At 35.9% G+C, this 23,190-nt stretch overlaps 1 protein-coding gene across 3 annotated transcripts in view; it reads left to right on the top strand.

Moving 5' to 3' along the window:
• Positions 1-637: 637 nt before the first annotated feature.
• CCDC158 (coiled-coil domain containing 158) overlaps positions 638-23,190 on the top strand; it is a 79,861-nt gene continuing 57,308 nt past the window's right edge. The window contains exons 1-10 of one of the 3 annotated variants that reach the window (XM_023737628.1): positions 4,451-4,577; positions 4,684-4,760; positions 5,187-5,330; positions 6,372-6,586; positions 11,311-11,420; positions 11,530-11,857; positions 12,250-12,326; positions 12,850-12,960; positions 13,718-13,832; positions 21,898-22,017. In XM_023737628.1, coding sequence (XP_023593396.1) covers positions 5,261-5,330; positions 6,372-6,586; positions 11,311-11,420; positions 11,530-11,857; positions 12,250-12,326; positions 12,850-12,960; positions 13,718-13,832; positions 21,898-22,017 — 1,146 coding nt within the window. In that variant the 5' untranslated portion in view covers positions 4,451-4,577; positions 4,684-4,760; positions 5,187-5,260. Of the gene's footprint in view, positions 713-4,450; positions 4,578-4,683; positions 4,761-5,143; positions 5,335-6,371; positions 6,587-11,310; positions 11,421-11,529; positions 11,858-12,249; positions 12,327-12,849; positions 12,961-13,717; positions 13,833-21,897; positions 22,018-23,190 lie in introns of those variants that run through there. The other 2 variants (XM_012557493.1, XM_004383126.2) reach the window with 2 other exon arrangements.

Genomic DNA, 23,190 nt, shown 5'->3' on the forward strand with positions numbered 1-23,190 from the left:
CTACTAATTTTCTATGAAAAAATTTTCCTTCTGAAAGACTGCCTCCACTTGGCCTATTACCAATCACTGGATTCTGAATTAATGAATGTATTACATTCATCATCTTAGACCAAACTAAATGTAGTTTTTATATCAGAATATTCTAAAGTCAAACCTTCCCCTTTCTTCTTTTCTCTCTTCTCCAATGCCTAGTTCCAGTTCTGCCTGCCTTTCTCTTAGCTTCCATTTCCTGCTTGATAACAAAGTTTTTTGGGAATCAAGCAGAGTGTATTACTGTATGATTTCCCAATACTGGACTACGATTCTACTTGTCCTGTTCATTGCTCCACACTTTTGATCTGTCTGTAATTTATGATAATAAAATTACTCAGTAATTTGAATTTCCTTAGTGTCTTTCATCCTCTGGACAAATACCAAAGTTGTATCTTTTTTGTCTGTAAGTCAGTTATACAACAGACATTTGTGATGAAACTTGTTTGAGAAGGGTTTTTTTGTTTTTGTTTTTTCTCTTTCAAATAGCAATCTCTGCTATTTGGAACATTTAAATTGCCTAGCAATCTTGAGTAACATTCCATTTGTTAGAATTCTTTATGGAATGTTTCCTTATCTACTACTTATTTCCTACAAAGGATAGCTTGAAACATATTAAGGTAGAATTTATTTGATTGTAGTTTTGACAGATGGCAACTTAGTAATCAAAAGGAAAAAAACTGTGAGTGAAATAAAAATGAATTCTATTCAATAAAAATTTAGTTTAGCTAACAGGTTTTTTTAAAAAAAATGTTTAACACTGTATGCTTATAATCATGTATTATGTAAAAATGCTAAGCAGTGTGTTATATGTGATCCTCTTTATTCCATTACTTTGATGGTCCTCGCCTACATCTATTTTTTTTTTTTAAAGAATCAGGACTTTAAGTTATTAATTTGATGTATTGTTTTTCTGTTTTCTACTTCATTAATTTCTGTTTTTGTCATTATTGTTTTCTTCCATGTGTTTTCTTTTGGTTTACTTTTTTTTCCCCCTATCTTTTTGCATTGGAATTTAATTTGTTTATTTTTATTCTTTCATTTTTATTGATGTCAGTGTTTAGGGTAGGAATTTTCCTCTTTTCACTGTTTTATAGGTATCTAATAGATTCTGATATATAGTGTTTTCATTATCGTTTTCCAGAAATTCTTTAATTTCTGTCTGTAGTTCCCTTATCATACAGAAGTTGTTTAATAGAAGGTCTTTTAATTTCCAGGCGAAGAGTCTTTTTGTTTTTGGGATTCATCTTTAATTTATCATTTTATTGCACTGTGACCAGAAAGTGTTGCTCATAATATTTCTACTTTATGGAACCTACTGATTTTTTTATTTGTGCTCTAGAATATAACTGATTTTTGTGATTGTTCCATGTGTGCTAGAGAGGAAGACATATTCTCTATTATCAAAGTGTGATGTTCAATATATATCCAAAAGGTCTACCTTAGTGATTATTCCATCTATATTGTTTATGTCCTTTTTTTTATGTCCACTTGGCCTGTCTCACACTGAGGTAGGTAAATAGGAAGGAAGGAAAGGAAGAGGGAGGGAGGGATGGAAAGAGGGAGAGAGGGAGGGAGAGAGGAAGAAAAAAAGGAAGAAAGCTGCTGTTCAGTCAAGTCCAACTCATGACGACCTTATGTACAACAGAACAAAAATTGCCCCGTCCTGCGTTATTCTTATGATCGCCGGCATGTTCAAGTCCATCACTGTAGCTATTGTGCCAATCTGTCTCACCCATGGTCTCTCTTGCCACTGGCCCTCTACTTCACCAAACATGATGTCTTCCGCTTGTGATTGATCTCGCCTGATGATGTGTCCACAGCAAACGAGTCAGACATGTTTTGTTATGATCCATAAAGTTTTCATTGTCTAATTTTTAGAAACAGATTGCTAGACCTTTCTTTTATATCTGTCTTAGTCTGGAAGCTCCTCTGAAACCTGTCCACCATGGGTAACACTGCTGGTATTTGAAGTACCTGTGACACAGATTCCAGCATCACAGCAACATCTGTAAAAAAAAAAACCCATTGCCGTCAAGTTGATTCCGACTCATAGCGACCGTATAGGACAGAGTAGAACTGCCCCACAGGGTTTCCAAGGCTGTAAATCTTTATGGAAGCAGACAGCCATATCTTTCTTCTGCCAAGCAGCTGGTGGGTTTGAACAACCAACCTTTCGGTTAGCAGCTGAGTGCTTAACCACTGCTCCACCAGGGCTCCTCACAGCAACATGCAAGCCACCATACTTGCACGTTGGCTCACAGTGAGAGTGGCCTGTTAAAGTTTCTCATTATTACCATGTTTCTAAGGTCCCTGGGCGGTCCAAATGGTTTGCACTTGCTTACTAACTGAAAAGTTGGCAGTTTGAACCTACCTAGTGGCTCTGCAGAAGAAAGCACTGGTGATACGCTTCCATAAAGATTGCAGCCAAGAAAACCCTATAAAATCCATTGCTGTCAAGTTGATTCTGACCCAACCCTATAGGACAGAGTAGAACTCCCCCACAGGGTTTCCAAGGAGCACCTGGTGGATTCAAACTGCCGACCTTTTGGTTATTAGCCAAGCTCTTAACCACTGCGCCACCAGGGCTCCAAAAACCCTGTGGAGCAGTTCTGCTTTGAAACATATGGGATTGCTATGAGTCAAAATTGACTTGACAGCAAAAGGTTTGGTTTTTTTGGATTACCATATTTCTAGTTCTGTTTGCGTCTCCTTTAAATTTTGTTTTGTGTAAGTAGTTGCTGTGTTACTTGGAACATATCTTGGAATTTGTGGAATGTGGCTTTTTAACTTGAAGTGCCTTTTGTCTTATTTAATGCTTTTTGGCTTGAAGTCTATTTTGTCTGATACTAGGATTTCATTTGCCTGGTAAATCTTCGTCTATCCGTTTATTTTTAGCTTTTTTCAGTCACTGCATTTTAAATGTGCCTTTTGTAGACAGCAGACAGTTGAGTTTTGTTTAATGATCCAATTTTAAAATCTATTCCTTTTAATAGGCAAGATTCTGATATATAATGTTAAGTCCATTTGCATTTATCAACATGACTGTTACGTTTGGTCTCAATTCTATTATATTGTATTATTACTTTAAGCGTTATATTTATTGTGTTTATTTGGTATGTGGTCTTTACTTTTTTCTTATTAAAGTTCTTTCAGCATTTAGGAAGGTTTGTATTTTTAGTCTAGTGGTTACTTTTGTATTAATACTTTATATAGTGTACCTGTAAATCTTTTTTTCTTATTGAACCTTTTTGTCACTAGGGTTCCTAGTTTGAAAGTGCCCTTTTCTGTGCAGTTTCTTTTACGAATGATGGTGTTGTTGGAGGGGTGGGGAGGATTGGTATGTCTTCTTTTTTGTCAGTTGTTAATGATACCCTTTGACTACTGCTTATTACCTTTATAACAACTAGTGGTCTTCTACTTGCCTCCTTTTCTCTTGTCTTCCCATTTTTAGTTACATTCTTTCTACTTTGTCACCACAGACAATATTTATATATTACTCTTCAATGCCATTACCCCACCCTTGTGTTTTAGTCTTGGCTTTAAAATTGAATATTTAAATGTTCACTGTCAGCCTTTTTGCAAAGTTTTCCCAGATACCTTTTTAAAAAAATGTTTATCTTCTACCTTTTATTTCAAGATTTATTTTGAAAAAAATTTAAAGCTTACAGGAAAACTGAAACATTCCAATCAATTCTTCTTGTGTATTTTGTAATTTAGTCTTCACTTGTGATAAAAGTTTGTTTTTCTTCTATTTCTTTCCTGAGTTTAATCAACTCTCATTTTATTTCTAACTTTGTTTGCTTTGCTTTGCTTTGTTTGTCTCTTGGCCATTTCTGTTCCTGTGTTTTATATTCATGCTGTTTTTTCAAATCCCCCAATGCTTATTTGAAAATATTGAGTTCAGTTTGGATTATTGTGTTACTGTTTTCTTTGGCTTCATGTTTGTTTGTTTGCGGAGGGGAACTTCAACAACGGAAAACCTTTGATTCACATTTTCTGGCCTTTTGCAGTAGTTTGTAATGGATGGGTCTGCTTTTATCTATTCCTATTCATTTTGTGAGTAGGGTTCCTAGTTTGAGAGTGCCCTCTCCTGTGCATTTTATGTGCAGTTATTTTAATTTTATGTTATTGCTGGAGTGTGAGGAGGGTTGGTATATCTCCTTTTTTGTTTCTGCTGGTTCCTTTTTTCCCTTTATTGCTATGACTCCAGGGAGATCCCACCTCTTCTCTCTGTATCTGATTCTCCCCCAGAAGCACTGCATCTCAGAGGCTGCTACTTCTGGTCCTACACACTTTCAAGCCCTTACCCCATAGCCAGGACTGTAGACTATCAAACTCTAAGCTGTGCTTAGTATTATGGCTTTTATTGTTTCACTTTCCCTTTCTAGGTGTGAATTTGTCGGTGTGTCCTCTTCGTCCTATGCTCACCTCTGCTCTTCAGTCTTTTCAGCCTCTTCTCTCCCAGTCTCCATACCCACAGGCTTGAGTGGTGGTACGTGAGCTGTGGGAGCTCTTTTGGAAAAAAATTTTCCCTCTACTTCCAGGTAATTTGAAGGTTGTGGTATCCTCTGTCTTCTAGTAATGCTGAAGGTATGGTAACTATGTGGCTTTATTTGTTCTCCTTGTTGATTTTATGGTTGGTTGGGGAAGTTGAGAGGGAGATTGAGAACCAGGCTACTGCCATTGTTCTTCAAACTCAGAAGTCCCCTCCAGTCCAGTATAAAATGGTGAGTACTATTTGATATCAAGGAACGTTTTCAACTTTTTGTAATGATTTCTAATTTTCTGATTCGTGATTTTTCTAAGGAGATATTTTCTTTCATTATTTGACAACATAATTTTATTAGAGAAAATTAAGGAGAGAAAAAACTCTGCCCCAAATCACAGCATTAATTACCATAATACTGACAGTAATAGTTTTCGATTTTTAGGTTGTCTTTAATAAGTCACTTTGGTCATTAAAATCAACAATTCTGATAATAAGATTTTATTAGCTTTTTAATTTCATATAATAAAATATTTCTATGTAAATATTTTCCTGGTGGAAAGCTTATTACTAAATTTCAGATGTTAGTAAAGTCAATTCCTGTTCTATGAATTTTTTAATTGTAAAAATCTATTATTAATAAAAGTTAAATCCCTGTCTTTCGTAGACAAGAAGTAAAAGAACCAAACAGGGAAGCATTAGTATTTTCAAGATCTCTAAGAAGAGGTAGCAATATTTAATATGGAACAAAAAGCTCGTGAAACGCGTAATGAAGATCTTTTTTCAAGTAGTGGCATCACATCCAATGGAGGTATGTGCCCTTTAAAAAACAAAATGGAAACAAAAATTAGAATTAAGCTGGCTCCATAATGTTCAGTCGAGCTGCTCTTTTTTAGTATGTCTTGTTTTTAATTGTGCAGTACACAATTAGAACATGGGCTAGCTTAATCTTTTTTAAAATAGTATATTTTTTTTAGCATATGCTTATCCTTTTTAGTTTAAAATTGTTTCAATTTTGAGGCACTTCAACCTCAATATGTTTGGTTATGTTTCCCTAGTGCTTTCTCTTCCTCCTGTGTTTCTTTGTCCACTCAGTCACCTAAGCCAGAATTCTGTCATGTTGACTTCTTCTTCCTCACCCAACCCCACATCCAGTCAGGTACCTACCCTTCTACCATCAGAAATGTATCCTGAATCAATTTTTCTCGCTCCATTCCCATTACTACTGTTCTACTTCAGGCCCCCATCACTGTTTGACCTGAATTATTTCAGAAGGTAGCAGGAAGACAGAAGCTACTCTAGTTTTGATAAGTAGGTGGAATTTAGTACAGGGAATTGGTTACATAGGTGTTGAAAGAGCTGAGAAGCCTGAGACAACCCAGAGATTAGCAACTGCAAGGATCAGCTACCACCCTCTCAACTAGAAGGATAATGAGAAGAGGAGCTGTGATAAGCGCATAAAAGCTGGTGCTAGAATCACAGAGGGAGGGAGGGAGCTGGAGCTACAGAGGAGACACTGCTATTACCGGAAGCCCATCTGAGGCAGAGTGAGAGGGAGCAATACTTGGTTTCTCCCCTCCTCCAGGCTGGTTAATTCTTACTCATAAATACTTCAAGGCTCATTCAGCTCACATATCACTTTTGCTAAGACTCCCTCCACCCCCCTAGTCTTCTCCTGCATTGTACCCTGTGCTCACCTCTCTCAGAGCTCTTATCATCCTTCCACTTGTCTGTTTTCCCCTTGAGACCCTGAGTTCTTTAAGGACTTAATAAGGGAATCACCTAACATAAGGTTTGCCACAAAATTATTTTATGAATAAGTTAATGAATTAATGAATTCTTTAATGTTTAGGTTCAAGTCCATTTTTTATGTCATCTATTCGTGGTACAATAATTGAAAACACATCTTCAACTGGGACTTTGACACAAATTCCTTTTTTCCCTAAATATGAAGTGGAACTTGATTCTCATAGAAAAATCATCTCATACCCTGGAAAGGAACACATTGAACGTGTTTTGGAAGAATATTCACATCAAGTCAAAGATTTGCAGAGAAAACTAAGTGAAGTAAGTTGCATTTTTCTCTTCCAGCAAAATATGCCGTTTTGGGGAAGATAGCGAGGCGCATTGCCTTGGAATAGAAACTCAACTTCCTGGAAGAAAATTAATGAATTTATTGGTTACACTTACTAAATTTGACCTCTACTTTCTATTTCAGTATTAAAAATTGAGTTGATGAAAAGTCTACATTCTTATCTTCCTTTTGTTAATAATCATTTATAATGCCTTGGTTTCATGGTGTAATTTTAGTAAAACTGGAATAGCTGAAAATGTTATAGTTAATAACATTCATCTGTAATCCCAGTTAATAATTGGTTCAAGCCTGCTGCCTTGCCATCAAGATACCTGCTTTCTCTTTACAAAGCAGTGGTATGCTAACTGAATAGTGTATAGATGTTATTTGCTAAAAATTTCAAGTGGACCTTATATAGAATCAAGCTGACTTTAACCAGCCTTTACAATTGCATGTTGGATACCAGCAATCTACAACATGAAAGTCAAATTTCTTACCATTTTATACAATGTTCTTTATGATCTAGTCTTTCCCTGTATGTTTTAGCCTCATCTGCTACCTGTTACCCATATTTACTCTCCATTCCACCAGTATGAAGCTGCTTGCTTTTCCCTAGATGAACCATCTTATTATAGGCCTTTATGCCTTTGCCCAGGGTATTCTCCTCTCTACCTTGACTGCCAGGAGAACTCTTATTATCCACCAGGACTCAGCTAAGCATTTCCTTCTCTGAATCCTTTTCTCTAGACAGCATTAGGTGTATTCTACTCTGTACACTTACTGCCCTTTGTGCACATGTCTATTGTAGTATTTAACACATGTTATTGTACTTGTTAACACATCATCAGACAGTGTGACCACTTTCAGGAAAAAAACCATAACTTTATTAAGTGCCAAAAGTTATGTACTACTGAATTATGTGCAGGGGATACAAAGATCACTAAGATAGGACTCAGAAGGAGTTCACGGACTTGAAAGACTGCTGGTCATGTAAACAAATAGTGACAATACCTTATGATAAGTACACGAATGAAGGTACATATAGATACAGGAAACTTGGAGGTGGCAATGAGGGCAAGAAACAGTGTCTTAATTCGTTTTCTATGTCCATCCCCTGACAGAGCATGTGACACTTTATTGGCCCCCAATAATATGTGTTAAATCAGTAAATGAATAACAGGGCTATTTGGGTACTTGTAATTTTTAGCATGTACCTTCTGTGTAACAGACATTGTGCTAGGTACTGGTTATATAAAGATAGATAAGACCTGGTCCCTTCCATGTACACATTTACGGTCTCATGGATGAGATATTTAAAATAGAAAATGATAGTAACAGTGTAATCTGTGCTACAGAAGTGGTAAGTAGTGATGCTAAATCCAGTTAATGGTTTGCATTCTTTATTTGACTTCAGCAACATTTGACACTCGTGACTGTTCTTTTCCTCTTGGTACACTCTCTTCCCCTAGGTCTCCTGGAAACACATTTCTCCTGATTTTCCTCAAGCTCATTTTTTTCAGACTTTTTTTCCAGTGAAGCCCTCCATAGACATAGTGATTCCTATGCCTTCTGTTGCCACTTATATGCCAATGAATGCTTAATTTACATTTCTAGTGCAACCTCTTCTCTGAGTTCCATACCAGTTAGTATACCCAGGTATCTGCTTGACATTTCTACTGGAAATGTTTCTCAGGCTCCATAAACTCAACATTTCCAACTGTATACATTATCTTTTCCCCAAACATATTCTTAGCTGTATGTAGTGCCACCTTAACAGAGTTACACAAGGCAGATATCTGACTCGTTCTTGATGCCTCTTCGTCGTCCCTGACATCTGTTTTATCACCAGGTCCATCCAAGAGTACCTCATGTATTTCTCAAATTTGTTTCCTTTCCCACTGTTACTATCTTAAGTTCAGACTGTTAGTCATTAATCTGGTCTGTAAGAGGAGAAGCTAAAGGAACTTACCTTCAAATGACTTTATAAACATCGTCAACTGCAGAGTATCCTATTAAATTACCTTACTTGTGTAGCTTTTTGTTTTTCCTGTCATTCCTAATTGCCTTTCCTTTTCCCCATACTATTTGCCTTTATCATATCCTCATTAGGAAAAAAAAAAAGATCAGGAGAGGGTGGGGAGGGGTATCGCTAACTAAATAGTAGACAAGTATTAACTTTGGTGAAGGGAAAGACAGCACACAATATAGGGGAAGTCAGCACAACCTGCCCAACGCAAAGCCATAGAAGCTTCCTAGACACATCCAAACACCTTGAAAGACCAAGTTACTGGGGCTGAGGGCTGGGGACCATGTTCTTGGAGGACATCTAGGTCAATTGGCATACCAGGTTATAAAGAAAATGTTCTACATCCTACTTTGGTGGGTAGTGTCTGGGGTCTCAAAAGCTTGTGAATGGCCATCTAAAATACATCTATTGATCTTACCACGTTCAGAGTGAAGGAGAATGAAGAAAACCAAAGACACAAGGAAAATATTAGTCCAAAGGACTGATGGACCACATGAACCACAGCCTCCAGCAGCCTCAGCCTAGAAGAACTAGATGGTGCCTGGCTACCACCACCAACCTCTCTGACAAGGATCACAATAGAGGGTCCCAGGCAGAGCAGGAGAAATATGTAGAACAAAATTAAAATTCACAAAAAAAGACCAGACTTAACTGGTCTGACAGAGACTGGAGGAATCCCCTAGACTATGGCCCCCGGACACCCGGCTAACTCAGAACTGAAGCCACTCCCGAAGTCCACCTTTCAGCCAAAGATTAGACAGGCCTATGAAACAGTTACACACTTGAGGAATGTGTTTCTTAGTTCAATCAAAATATTCTGGACCAAATGGACAAAACATACCCAAAAGCAAAGATGAGAAGGCAGCAAGGGACAGGAAAACTGGATGAATGGACACGGTCAACCTAGGGTGGAAATGGAAGCGGGAGAGTGATGACACATTGCAGGGATTGTAACCAGTGTCATAATTTGTGTATAAATGTTTGAATGAGAAACTAATATGTGCTGTGAATTTTCACCTAAACTACAATAAAAAATTTTTAAAAAAGACCACCTTTTCTGTCAAATTTCCCTTTGACCCAAGAGTCTTCTGTCCTTTTGTCCACTCTAGATTAGTTTCTCCACAATCTGTTATATAACTGTTCTCCTGAGACTGCTGCCACTGCTTTCCTAGTTGGATCTACCTTGTTCAGGATTCACTGTTTTCTCTCTTTCTTTTCTTGATTTACTTTCTCATTTTGTCAAAGCATGTCTTTGAGTAACTTCTTAAGAAAGAGTGTATGGGAGATTTGCTTTATGAATCCTTGCATGCTGGATTGATTTTATTTTATACTCATACTTGATCGATAATTTGCCTGCGTAAAGTTGAAAGTCATTTTTTCAATGCTTTGAAGATATTGTGTGCTCTTATCTTTTAGCATTTGATATTGCTACTGAGAATTAGATATCTGTCTGATTCTTGTTTGTTTGTAGATCCTCTGTTTTTATTTAATTGATTTTAATTTCTGAAAACTTTAGGGTGTTCTCTTTAACTCTGAAATTGAACAATAATGTGCTTAATTGTGGATTTACTTTTTTTTTTTTTTTTTTTAATTCACTGTGCTAGGAACTAAGTGAACCCTTTTGTCTAAAGATTTGCACCCTTCAGCTTTGAGGAATTCAACCATGTTTTTTTTCATTGATAGTTTCTTTCCTCTGTTTTCTCAGTTATTTCTTTCTGAAGTTCCAGTTAGTCGGCTATTACTTCCTAGGTTGAACCTTTATATCTCTTTTCTTTCAAAATTTTTGTCTATTTTTGTGCATTTACGGGGCATTTCTTGACTTCCAACATTTTTATTGAATTGAACTTTTTAGTTCTGCAACTATATTTTTAATTTCTAAGAACTTTTTCTTGTTCTCTGATCACTTCTTTGGCATAACATCTTGTTCTTGCTTTATGACTGTGATGTCATCTTGGATTTCTCTGCAAATACAAGTTTTTGAAAATGTTCCTCTGTTCTTTGCATTATCTGCCTTTGTTTCCTCTGGATCATTTTTTCTGGGTGTTTGCTTATTTGTTTAATCTCTGTTTTTTATTCTAGGATCTTCTTCAAGTGTTTGGGGATCTTTGGTTTTCTGTTCATACTCAAGGATAAGTCAATAAAAAAGCTGACAGCAAGTACACTATTGATGGGCAGAACTTGATGGCTTTGCTTTAGGATGATTTGGTGGAGCATTAGCTCTTAAGCTAGAAGATCCTTCATTGCCTGGTTTTAGATAGCTTTTTGATTTCTTTTGTAGTAGAACACTTTGATTTTTGGGTAGGGGTTGCCTGCTGCCAGTCCTGTCAGTTGGGAGGTGGGGTTGACTTTTCTGTATACTGAATTTCATCAGTTCTGTTTTCAGGAATAAACTTACTCCCACCTAACATCTTGAGCCAGAAGTCAGATCTTATTTTAGAAAGAAGTTTTCTGGTTGTAAGGTAGAGAATGAATTAAAAGGAGCCAAGCCCTGAGACAGGGAGACTAGTTAGGGAGTATTCCAGTCATCTAGGTAAGAAATTATTAATTAGGCCCTGAACTATGGCAGTGGCAGGGGAAAGAAGTACACATAAAAATAAATTAATAATATATATAATCTTTTGAAAAGTATTAACTATAAGGAAATGTATTCCTCTAGTAAAGACTAATTTGCATGGCTTTTTTTTTCTTCAGAGCAATGAATTGCATGAGAAACAAAAGTTTTACTTAAGACAGTCAGTCATTGATTTACAAACAAAACTTCAAGAGATGCAAATGGAGAGAGATGCCATGGCAGACATCAGGTTGGTATTTGTTACCTGAAACGATTTTCAAGTTTTACTGTTTGTAATATGAACGTACTTGTGTGAATATAAAGTTTATCAGTATTTATTTTCTTTCAATTATTCATAGACGAAGGGAGAGTCAGTCCCAGGAGGATCTAAGAAATCAGCTTCAAAATACAGTTCATGAACTTGAAGCTGCCAAATGCCTCAAGGACGACATGCTAAAAGATAGCAGCACGCAGATAGAGCAGCTAAGAAAAATGATGCTTAGTCACGAGGGAGTGCTTCAAGAAATCCGATCAGTCCTCGTTGACTTTGAAGAATCCTCAGGCAAGAAAGTATATGATCATGAAAGCATGTCTACTCTCCATGTCCGCAACTTGGGCTCAGCTATTGGTAAAATCCTAAGAGAATTAGACACAGAAATTTCTTATCTTAAAGGGAGGATATTTCCAGTAAGTGGTGAGAACACTACTTTAATTTTATATTAAAATTCATTAAGAAAATAGTATTAGGCATATAATTTTTTAAATTCTTGAAAGTAAGCCAAATTGTCGTTTTTTTCTTTGAAGTAACAGAAGCTGCTTCCACAATGATCTTTCTTAAAGAGAACCAACTAGATCTACCTGTAAAGCTTTATGAGAATGAAGCTAAAGCTTTATGAGAATAAAGCTAAAGCTTTATGAGAATAAAGTTAAAGATCCAGTGAAATATGACAGAATGTTATCTGATTTTAGTATTATCTGTATTTGTATCTTTCTAAGGCATTTCTTTTTTGTAAAATCACTAAATTTTCCAAACTTTACATTTACTAATCCCTAAAGCAATGTCTCCTTTTTAAAACTAGGTAGAGGATCAGCTTGAAGCATTAAAATCTGAATCACAGAATAAAATAGAACTACTTCTTCAGCAACATCAAGATCGGTAGGTTTCTGACTGAGGTATAGAAAATTATAGGAAAACTAAACCGCAGATCTACAGTCTCTCATTTGCAATTTCAAAATCTAAAAAGCTCTGAAACAGAGAAGTCTTATTTCATAGATTAGTGGCGGATTCATTTGTTGGCAAAACCTGAGCTAATGTAAGACTTTCTGTAATCTTTATGATTCAGTGTGACTGTTTATAAACTTATTGATATATTACTAATATGTTTGATTCACAGGATACTTCCCTAGATCTCACTGAGGGTGTCATATAATATATGGTATTTGCAATTTACTACCATTGTAAAATCCAGAAAATTCTGAATTCCGAAACTTAGCTGGCCTGCAAATGATTTGGATAAGGGACTCTGGACCTTAGATACTTTTCATAACATGGTGGCATATTCAAAACCATATCAAAATGCTAAATTTGAAAGTGTTGAAAATCACTTATTTTTGGAATAGTTTGTGATCAGGCAAAATATTCTGTATCAAATGACAATCACGACATTTTTTTTTAATAGGATTGAGCAGTTAATGAATGAACATGAAGTTGAAATAACAGGACTTACTGAGAAAGCTAGCAGTGCTCGAAGCCAAGCCAATAGTATCCAAAGTCAGCTGGAAATCATTCAGTATGTGTCCTGGTGGTATGACCTAGATAGCTTTTTATCTTCATTTTATAGATATTATTTTCATTAATTTTCTATTCTAAGATCTTTTTAAATGGCTTAATAATTGATTTCATAAGAAAGTAAAATTTTTCTAATGTTCAAATGAACAGAAAAGGTATTAGAGAATATTATCTGACCAAATCAGAAGTATTATTGAAAGTATTTGGGCCTCTTGGGATTGAATATCTTAAAGTATAGTTCATATTTCATCTGATAAAACACATACTATATACATACACATATACAGACATATAAGGTCAGCAGTTCCAATCCACTAGGTGCTCCTTAGAAACTCTATGGGGCAGCTCTACTCTGTCCCATAGGGTCGCTATGAGTCGGAATCAACTCGACGGCAGTGGGTTTGGTTTTTGGTTTTCACACACATACATATGAATATATGTAAATAAAATGAATATGTATGTATATAAATATTTTTACTGTTTGAGTTAATGTTTTCAAACTTTTTGTGTGGATATTTTTAATCATACAGAAAAGAAAAGTGAAAATAGTATCATGAACTCACATATACCTATCACCTAGCTTGAATAATTAACATTTTTGAGCTGAAGCTTTTAAGAAGCAATTTTAGAAAATAATAGCCTATTGGTCTAATAATGCCATATGAAATAACTAGTGATAGTATCTACAAACTAGAGTACGCATAGATATCACACTTAGTTTGCTATTTGCTTTTATTGCCCCACTAAACCCTTCTTAGAGAACAAGCAAGAAACCAAAATTCAATGTATATGCGTCAGCTCAGTGACCTGGAATCTACTGTTTCTCAGCTGCGTTCTGAATTAAGAGAAGCCAAAAGGATGTATGAAGACAAGGTAAGTTTAGATTTTGCTATTCTACTTCCAGAGACCATTATACACAGATTTAATTTATGTATTTTAATAGTTTATTTGCAAATAAGTAATCAAAGTAACCATTTCAAATTAAAAGTAATTTTTAGAGTAGGAGGATGTATTTTGCTCAATTATCTATGTTAAATTATAGAGAAACAGTTTTTATTTAAACTGTATGCTCAGTTTATTCTTAGAAAAACATTTTTGCATGCTTCAAGTAAGTTTCTAAAAAAAATAGTCAAAAATAGGACCATATTAATTATGTTTACAAAGCTTAACTTTAGCAAATACTTGAGTACCAGCTGGTTTCTCCTACCACTCAATACTTCTGGGGCCTTCTTCCTCTCTTACTTTAACTCCTAATTATTAATCGTTGCATGGCTAGCAAACTGAATTAATTTTTTTAAAGTAACTTTTATAAACTGAATTAATTTTAAGGTTAGTCTAAATGAAAAATAATTAGGGAGATTACTCTTCATCTCTCATCACATAATTCCCTTAAAACCAGATTTTAATTAATATTTGATATTCTGTTATTTCTCTTCTCTCATTTTCCGTACCTACAGAGAAGCTATCCAATACCATTATTAACTATTTATCCAGAGCCTAGGCTTCTGTTAATTTCAACCATTTGTAAAACAGTAGAGACCCTTAAAAAATTAAGCAAAATGCTATCATTCAGAGCAGCTCATGTTCTTTATTCCCTATGAGCTGGGTGACCGTACATCCCCATTTACCTGGGATGGTCTCAGTGTATGCCTGTTATCCCAGTATCCTGTTTTGTGCATGCTGCCACCTTGCAGTCTCAAAAGTGTCCTAGTTTGGAAGATAAATTCTATACGTAGCCACCCTACCTATAAGAGGGAGCCCCTGGGTGGTACAAGTGGTTAACGTGTTCAGCTACTAACCAAAAGGTTAGAGGTTCAAGTGCACTCAGATGCCTTGGAAGAAAGGCCTGGTGATCTACTTCCAAAAAAACCCAGCCATTGGAAACCCTATGGAGCACAATTCTACTCTGACACACATGGAGTCGCCATAAGTTGGAGTTGACTGCAACTGATACTGGTACCTCTGAGACCCTTAGATAATCACACAAACAATTTAGGTACAGTACTAACTGACGCTTTTAACTAATTTCTCACACCTTAGCTCTGATTTGGAGCAGTAGGTTACAAGAAATAAAGTATAAGGAAGCTGCCAGATTTCCTTTATAAATTAATCCAGATTCTCCAGAGTAACAGTACTAGAGCAAAGGTCCATTTGGGAAGAGGCAATTGTATAGTGCAGCACTGGTCACCATGAGTAGGGGGTCAACTCCATGGCAGCTAATAACAACAGTTCTTCCAGGTGTCCCTCCTCTGGGTAGCCCATTTAATTATCATGTCACCTCTGTGCTAGCCAGAGAAGGGGGCTATTTCTCCTTAGTTCTGTAGCTCAAGCTTGGCAGTAAGACCTCAACCTTAATTCCCAGTGGCACAGCTGAGACAGGTTGGAAAATTTAGAGGCAACTTTAGTAAACCCTGGTGGCAGTGGTTAAGAGCCACAGCTGCTAACCAAAAGGTTGGTTGTTCAAATCTGCCAGGTGCTCCTTGGAAACCATGTGGGGCAGTTCTGCTCTGTCCTATAGGGTTGCTATGAGTCAGAATCGACTCAACGGCAGTGGGTTTGGTTTATTTTTGGATAGCAGTAGCTCTCAAACATTTTTGACGACTACTCACAGTGAGAAATATATGATCCAGGACATACACAACATAAGGAGTTTTCACAAAACAGTATTTACTTCTATTACATATGATGCTGGCTATTTTCTAGTCTTTCCAGTGCTATTTGCAGCTCACTAAATTGATTTCATGATTCATTGGTGGGTTGTAGTTTGAATACCACTGCCCTGCAAAAGCTCCTTGGTTAGCTCTTAGTGGCAAGGTAATTTCAAGCCCTACCACCTATGAACAGACTTAAGGAACTTCAGACTACTTAAAGGATGGACCCAAGAAACCAAATCCCAGAGAGAAACATTTGCTGTTTTCTGCCTCTGTGAGGTCTGCTTTCTGTGTTCTGATTTCTTTTCTTGGGACCAGTTTTTCCTGATGATTGATAGCAGGAATGTCTACTCTGTTCTTGGTAGACCAAGCCTATCCAAAAGATCATGACCTCCTCCTGTATACAACAGCAGAGTGGTCATGATTTCAGTACAGCATAGGCTGGGAGTATGCTTTATTCCTTGGGTCTAGTGGAAGTAGGCACATTGGCAAAAGTGAGAGATGAATACATGAGTGTAGGTGCTCCTCATATTAATATAGACAACAGAGCACACAAGGGGCACAGTCAGGGAAACCTCTTAGACATAACCAGACACCTCACAGGATAAAGTTCCTAGGCTCAAAGGCAAAGAACCATAGACTCAGGTGACATCTACGTCAACTGGCCCAACATAGTTCATAAAGACAATGTTCTGCATCCTACCTTGGTAAGTAGCATCTGGGGTCTTAAAAGCTTGTGAGCGGCCATCTAAGATACAACTATTGGTCTCTTCCTGTCCGGAGCAAAGGGGAATGAAGAAAACCAAAGACGCAAGGGAGCAGTTAGTCCAAAGGACTAATGGAGCACATGAACCACAGCCCACATGACCCTGAGACCAGAAGAACTAGATGGTGCCTGGCTACCACTACCAACCGCTCTGACTGGGATCGCAACAGAGGGTCCTAGACAGAGCCCAAGAAAAATGCAGAACAAAAAGTCAGATTCACAAAAAAGACCAGACTTACTGGTCTGACGAAATTGAGGAACCCCTGAGACTATGCCCCTAAGATACACTTCTGACCTGGAACTGAAGCCATTCCCAGAGACTACCTTCCATCCAAACAGTAGACAAGCCCATAAAATAAACAGTAACACCTGAGAGGAATGTGCTCCTTAGAACAATCAATTATATGCGATCAAAAGGGTAACATGAGAAGGCAGGAAGTGGTAGAAAATCAGGACAAAAGAAAACAGGGAACTCAGGCTGGAAATGGGGGAGAGTGCTGACATATTGTGGGAATGAAAACAAGGCCATGAAACACTTTAGGTACAGATTATCGAATGGGAATCTAATTTGCTCTGTAAACTTTCACTTAGTGCATTAAAAAAAGTGAGTTGACAGCAAGCGGAAATAGGAGAGCTATTGTATACAGTTCAACACAAAACTAATATTCATGAATAATTTCTCAAATCGTTTACAGAACTTCAAATACCTGTTGTTTATTGACAAATACTTTGAAAAGCCACAAAGTACTAAATAAAGCTAAAACTCACCTATGTTTTCTTAAATAATTTTAAATTGCTATCATTTTCCATTATAATGTTGTTTGGAAAAATTATTTCTGGTATTCATAACTCATCACCCATTATTTATTATTTTGTGTATGAACTGATAATACAGTATCATGATGATCAACTCTAAATTGGGACATGGTGGACAATTTAATACTGAAATATCGATCCAAAAAATACAAAAACAGTTCTGAGTTCTTATAAAAATGTATCTATTTGGCATTGTGGAAGCATAAGTATCTAGATGAACGACCACATACTTTTTATACGAATGTTTTGGTGTTAGATAGATGCAAGCATGGTATTAGACTCATTGTCTTGTTTTGTTCTCGTGTAAACAGTGGATCATCAAGAATTTTGACAGAGTCTTAAATAGTAAATATTTAAACAGAAAGAAAGGGGAATATCAACTTTACCCTTAATTAATTTTAATCTAGATTGCTTAGTTTTATAATACAGCATACTGAACTAATATAGTTGGTACCTACTTGCTGGTTAACTAGACTTTCTTAACAGTAACTCCCTATAGTTTAGTCAGAGTACACTGAGAGATGACTATCTTGCCATGTTAATGTAGAGTCAGATATCCTCTGGCCTGAAATAGCATCCATACAAGTACAAAGTTAACAGAAAAGGTTTCATTTTGGGGCCTTGAAAAATTCTATTGTTATGAAACATAGAACAGAAATTGTGTCTATAAAATAAACTCTTCTGCATAATTTTTTTCATTTTCATATACCTTGACTTTATCCTACTAAAGCCTATTAAAATCTTAAACTCTATTTTCTTTTCCTCTGTTTCAGTGCATATTTTAGTATATACTGTCCAAATAAAAATAAGGTAAAAAAATACCAAAGAAAATAATTCTTAAAAGCTGTGATTAAAAGTGAGATTTGTGTGAAAAATTTATAAAGGTTTATTGATATTACACATCAACATATTGGATCAGGGGCAGTATTGATATTTTCTCCTGAAGTCAAATTCCTTCGGGAAAAAAATGTTTCTTATTTTAAAAAATAGATGACTTAACAGGTCAGAACAAAACTTTTCCAACTAGAATGCTTAAATTAAGCGAAAACTTGTTTAGCCAGGCAATGTTTTCATCGATAAAGTATTTTCATATTGGTGAAAATAGAACTGTGTTTCCAAGAAAATTTTAGATGTAGCTTTTGTAATGTACAAAAGTGTTTTACTATAATGCTTTTTTCTATTCTTCTCTTTCCATTTTAGGAGAACCTCCAGAATTCCCCTTTACGCATTTGGACCAAGTAGAAGCTGTCACTATTGGCTCAGTAGATTTGGCTTTACTCTTAACTTTCGCTTTTTGACAACAAAGTCTCATGATCTTGATTCTAAGTTTATTTTTCCTACTTTGAAAGTGGTTGGGGTTGATTTGATACTCAAAAAAAAAAAAAAAAAGATTTAGTAGCACTGGCTGGAACTATATGCTGTGCAGGAAGATTTGATGCAAGCCTCCTTGCACAGTTCTGCCAATGCACCTCTGTGCTGACCCGCAGAATTCTTTGCTACTTTGTTATTCCATATCTGTGCTTTTTGAACACAGACCAAAAAAAAAAAAAAGAAGACAAACAATTTGGTGTGATTGGTCATATCTCTAAAAGCTCTGTAGGATTAGAATGAGATCCCAGCACTCATTTGTCCAGTGATCCAAACCAAAAAGTAGATTCATAGATGGTGAAAGGGAAAACCAGTGCTGCTATATAAGAAGAAAAAAACCTTTAATGTATCTCAGATATCAGTATTTATTCTGGACATTTTGAAAGGCTTTTCTTTACAGTGTTTGTTACAGCTGTTTGTATCAGCTCAGCTGCTACTTCAATGGTTTTCCCTTTCACTCTCCATTTATCTTTTTGATTGATTAACTAATATAAATATTTTTACTCTAAAAAGTGAAAGGTAAAAGCAGAGCTATAGCAGTTGAGTCAATACTGACAACTACAAAACAATGTTCCCCTGCAGGGGTCTGGAGGAACTTCTGATACTTAATAAACTTAAACGGAAAGATAAGACTTGGCTTTTTTCTTTCTTTCTTTTTTTTTTGTCTCATAGATTTGACCATCAAGTTTAATGTTATGAAATGGTCATCTAGATTTTTTTTTTTTTAATGAAAATAGACATAAAATAAAACCTGGGCCATTGAGTCGATTTCGACTTATGGTGATCCCACGTGTGTCAGAGTAGAACTGCACTCCATAGGGTTTTCAATGGCTGCAGTCTTACAGAAGTAGATCGCCAGGCTCCTCTTCCACAACGCTGCTGGGTGGATTCGAATCACCAACCCATCGGTTAGTAGCCAAGTGCGAACTGTTTGAACCAACCAGGGCTTAAAGCACATATACAAATACTGTGATCAAGGATAGAAATAATTTATGCCAAGCTAAGAGTAGCAACTTTTTGCTTTAGTCATATGATTAACTTTTCAAATTGAATGCGTTTTGTTAAATTTATAGCTCAAAATATGGTCTGTTTCTTTGAAGATATTCTGTTTCCAAAAAGAGGTGGTAAAGAATCTCAGCTTTTTTAATACTGTTCTTGTGTAAATCGGTATTAGAAACAAAATTGAAAGGAACTTGAGAGATCATCTAGAGTATTCTTTTCAAGTTATAGTGAAAAAAATTAGACTCAAAGAGGTTACGTGACAGAACCTAGACCTAAACCTAAGGTGTTTGGCTCTTAGCCTAATGATACTGCCTCTCTGATCTCATCTGTCTACCCGTTCCTTGCCAGGCAAATTGATGACTGTGTAACAGTAAAAGTTTTTTTTTCCCCCCAAGTACTCCTAATGTCTTTAGTAAGTGTGTGCTGACTTAGTCCTTCCTGATAGTAATAGAGCTGGAAGTGCTACAGAAATTGAATTTTTATATATATATGCCTCAAAAGGAGTACAGAGTTCAAGTATTCTGTTACCGGATTATTAGAGTCTATAAGCATATTTTTATATGTAACCTAATGTTTTATAAATGTCTGGTTCCTGTGAAATACTTTTTTATATATAACATACACTCAGATACAAAGTCAATTTAAAAATATATCTAATATAAATATTAAAATCTATATCCTGATCCTTATAAGTTGTGATACTGCTTTGTAGGTACATGTAGTACTTTTTAAAGTCATTTATATATGTATATAGAGAGATATATAACTTCTGTGTGTTCATGCTTATCATTTATCAAAGAGATAATTGCATATGAATGTGTATGTGTGTGTCTGTGTATATGATAACTAAATATGTATTGAATGAGGATCTTATATAAACCTAGTCCAGGTAAAAATAAATTAGAAAATCATTAAGAAAAAGTTAGTCTTGCTCATACTTTCTCTAAAAAGGTTGAACCGTCCAAACCAATCCATAACTTTTATTCTTGATGTACTAGATTTGGAAGCCTGTTGAATAGATGCCTTAGAAGTAAGAAGGAATATGTAACTTTTATGCAGATATGAGAGATTTCTTACTACTGGGAAGTTGATAAAATAGTATTGTAGTTATCACAATTAAAGATTAAAAAAACAAAAACCCCACTGCTGTCGAGTCAATTCCAACTCATAGTGACTCTATAGGACAGAATAGAACTGCCCCATAGGGTTTCCAAGGCCGTAAATCTTTATGGAAGCAGACTGCCACATCTTTCTCCCCCAGCTTTGAACCTTTTGGTCAGCAGCGGAGTGCTTTAACAGCAAGACTCCAGGTTAGATATCATTATACAACACTGAGTATTGACATGTTCTCATTTTAATATCTCATTATCTAAATTATGATCTCATGTGGCCCAGCTAAAATCCAAACCCAGAGTCTCCAGAGTCTAAGATCTTAACTCCTTAGCCTACACTACACCTAGAGGTTAAGAGCTGTAAGAATACTATTAACAGCTATGAGCTTTATGTCATAGGCCATAGAAATGCATATTCAAATAGATCCAACAACTATAACAATCCTTAAAAATTGGTACTCTTATCCCCATTTTATAGCTGAAAAAACTGAGGACTGGAAAAGTTAAATTGTCCAATTATATGTATATAAAACATACACATATATGTATGTGTATTGTATTCACTCATCCTTTCAAAATATAGTGACTATTTACATAATTTATAATACATATAATAATTTATATAATAATGACAATAGTCATTCCCTGGCTAAATTCTAGATAGATCTTAGGTTTCAAATATAGAAGATCAGAGGTGCTTCTTATAATTCTGAGCACTGGCTGGGGGTTTAGCAGTTTGATGCAATAAATCTAATCCTGTTTTCTCAATATTAGTTGAGGGACTCTAGGTATTAGAACCATAAGAGAAAGTCATCTCTTTACAAATTATTTCTCAGAATCTTTCCTTATAGCCTCCTGGACTGTGACTTTGGCTAGCAGAGACTCTGTCTCATTAATACTGGCTGTCTAAAATCAAATTGTCCAATACTGAAATATTTGTGCAGTGTAAATTTTGATTGCATGGGATCTGCTGTAAAACTTAAAGACTGGTATTTGGTGTTCACTCTTGAGACATTTGACTACTTAAAGGAAGGATTGCTTAGTGTTGTTTAAGAAAATATATAATTTTTTACTACTACTTTGACACTAAATCTGACAAAAACATTCACAATAAACTTTTAATTTTGCCCCCAAAATAACACCATTCATTTTCCAAAGACTGTATTTATTTTATATATCCACTGACATAGTCAGACACTGTTTGATTTGTGCTTTTCTTTTAGATAGAAGAGCTGGAGAAGCAGTTAGTCCTAGCCAATTCAGAGTTAACTGAAGCACGGACGGAACGTGATCAGATCAGTCAGGAATCTGGAAATTTGGATGATCAACTTCAAAAGCTGTTGGTAGGATTATATTCTAAAATGTGAATGAGATTAATTCTAGGAGGTTTTTCACCAAAATATATCACAAAACCAGTTTCATTTATAAAATTACAAATTAATTTGCACATACACACATGTACACAATAGAATGTCCTAGACACTATTCAAGCTTTTCATATAAAAATATATTCTGTGTACTTTACCTTTTTTTGTTTTGTTTTAAGCAGAACAAATTTAAAGCTCAAAAGTTAGGTAAAGACAATCTTCAAACAGCCATAATCTTTCAGTTAGATAATGTATTCTTCTAAATTGAAGTAGTGTTTTAAGTATCCATTTTAAAGCCAAATAACATTCAAAACACATACGAATTATGTACATAGAAATTTTGAATGGAAGTTTAGGTGAAAATTTTAAAAAGGAAAGAAAATAGGATTCCGATAATAGTGGACTGCCTCAGTCCTCTGTTTGAGGTACTAACCAAAACCAAACCGAACCTGTTGCCATCGAGTAAAGGTGGAGCTGACAGCTGTGTGCATGTAAGAAGCTCTAAACCTTGGGGTAATTCTTCACTTTTTTCCTTACCCTATTGCATTTTTCCCAGTGCACCCATATCTAATGTGAAAATCTTGGAGATTAAAAGTTTGAAAGATCCGCAAACCCATCCCCTCCTTTTCGTTCTTACCCCGTTCCTCCCTCAGTCAAGACCCTCATTACCTCTTCTCTGGAGCCTGGCAGTCATCTCCTGACTAGTGTTCCTAACCCCAGTTTCTTCCTTCTTCTGTGTATCCGGTAAAGTCCTGCCATGTGAATCTCTGTAAAATTTAGCAGCTCTGATTGTGTTACTTTTCAACTAAAAAATCACTTTCTCCACAAAGTCAGACTCCCTACCTTTCAAGACTGTTTGTGATCCTGCCCCAGCTAACCTTTCCAGTCTTTCCTTTCTACATATACCCAGTGTTCCAAGCAAACCATACAGACCTCTTTTCCAGTCCTTTCCTCCTAATCTCTGCATCTCCAAGCCATATTCAAGGTCCAGTTCAAATGTCTTCTCCTCAAAGTATTCTGATCCTCTTAGTGAGTTTCTCTCTGCTATACATTATCTCTGTCATTTTAATGAAAAATCACTTTCAGTTATTTGTGTCAGCATCTTATATTTCTCTTTGAGTGGAAAGTCCTTTGAAGGTAGTATATCTT

Source organism: Trichechus manatus, unplaced genomic scaffold (genome assembly GCF_000243295.1).
Source record: "Trichechus manatus latirostris isolate Lorelei unplaced genomic scaffold, TriManLat1.0 scaffold00105, whole genome shotgun sequence".
NCBI lineage: Eukaryota > Metazoa > Chordata > Mammalia > Sirenia > Trichechidae > Trichechus > Trichechus manatus.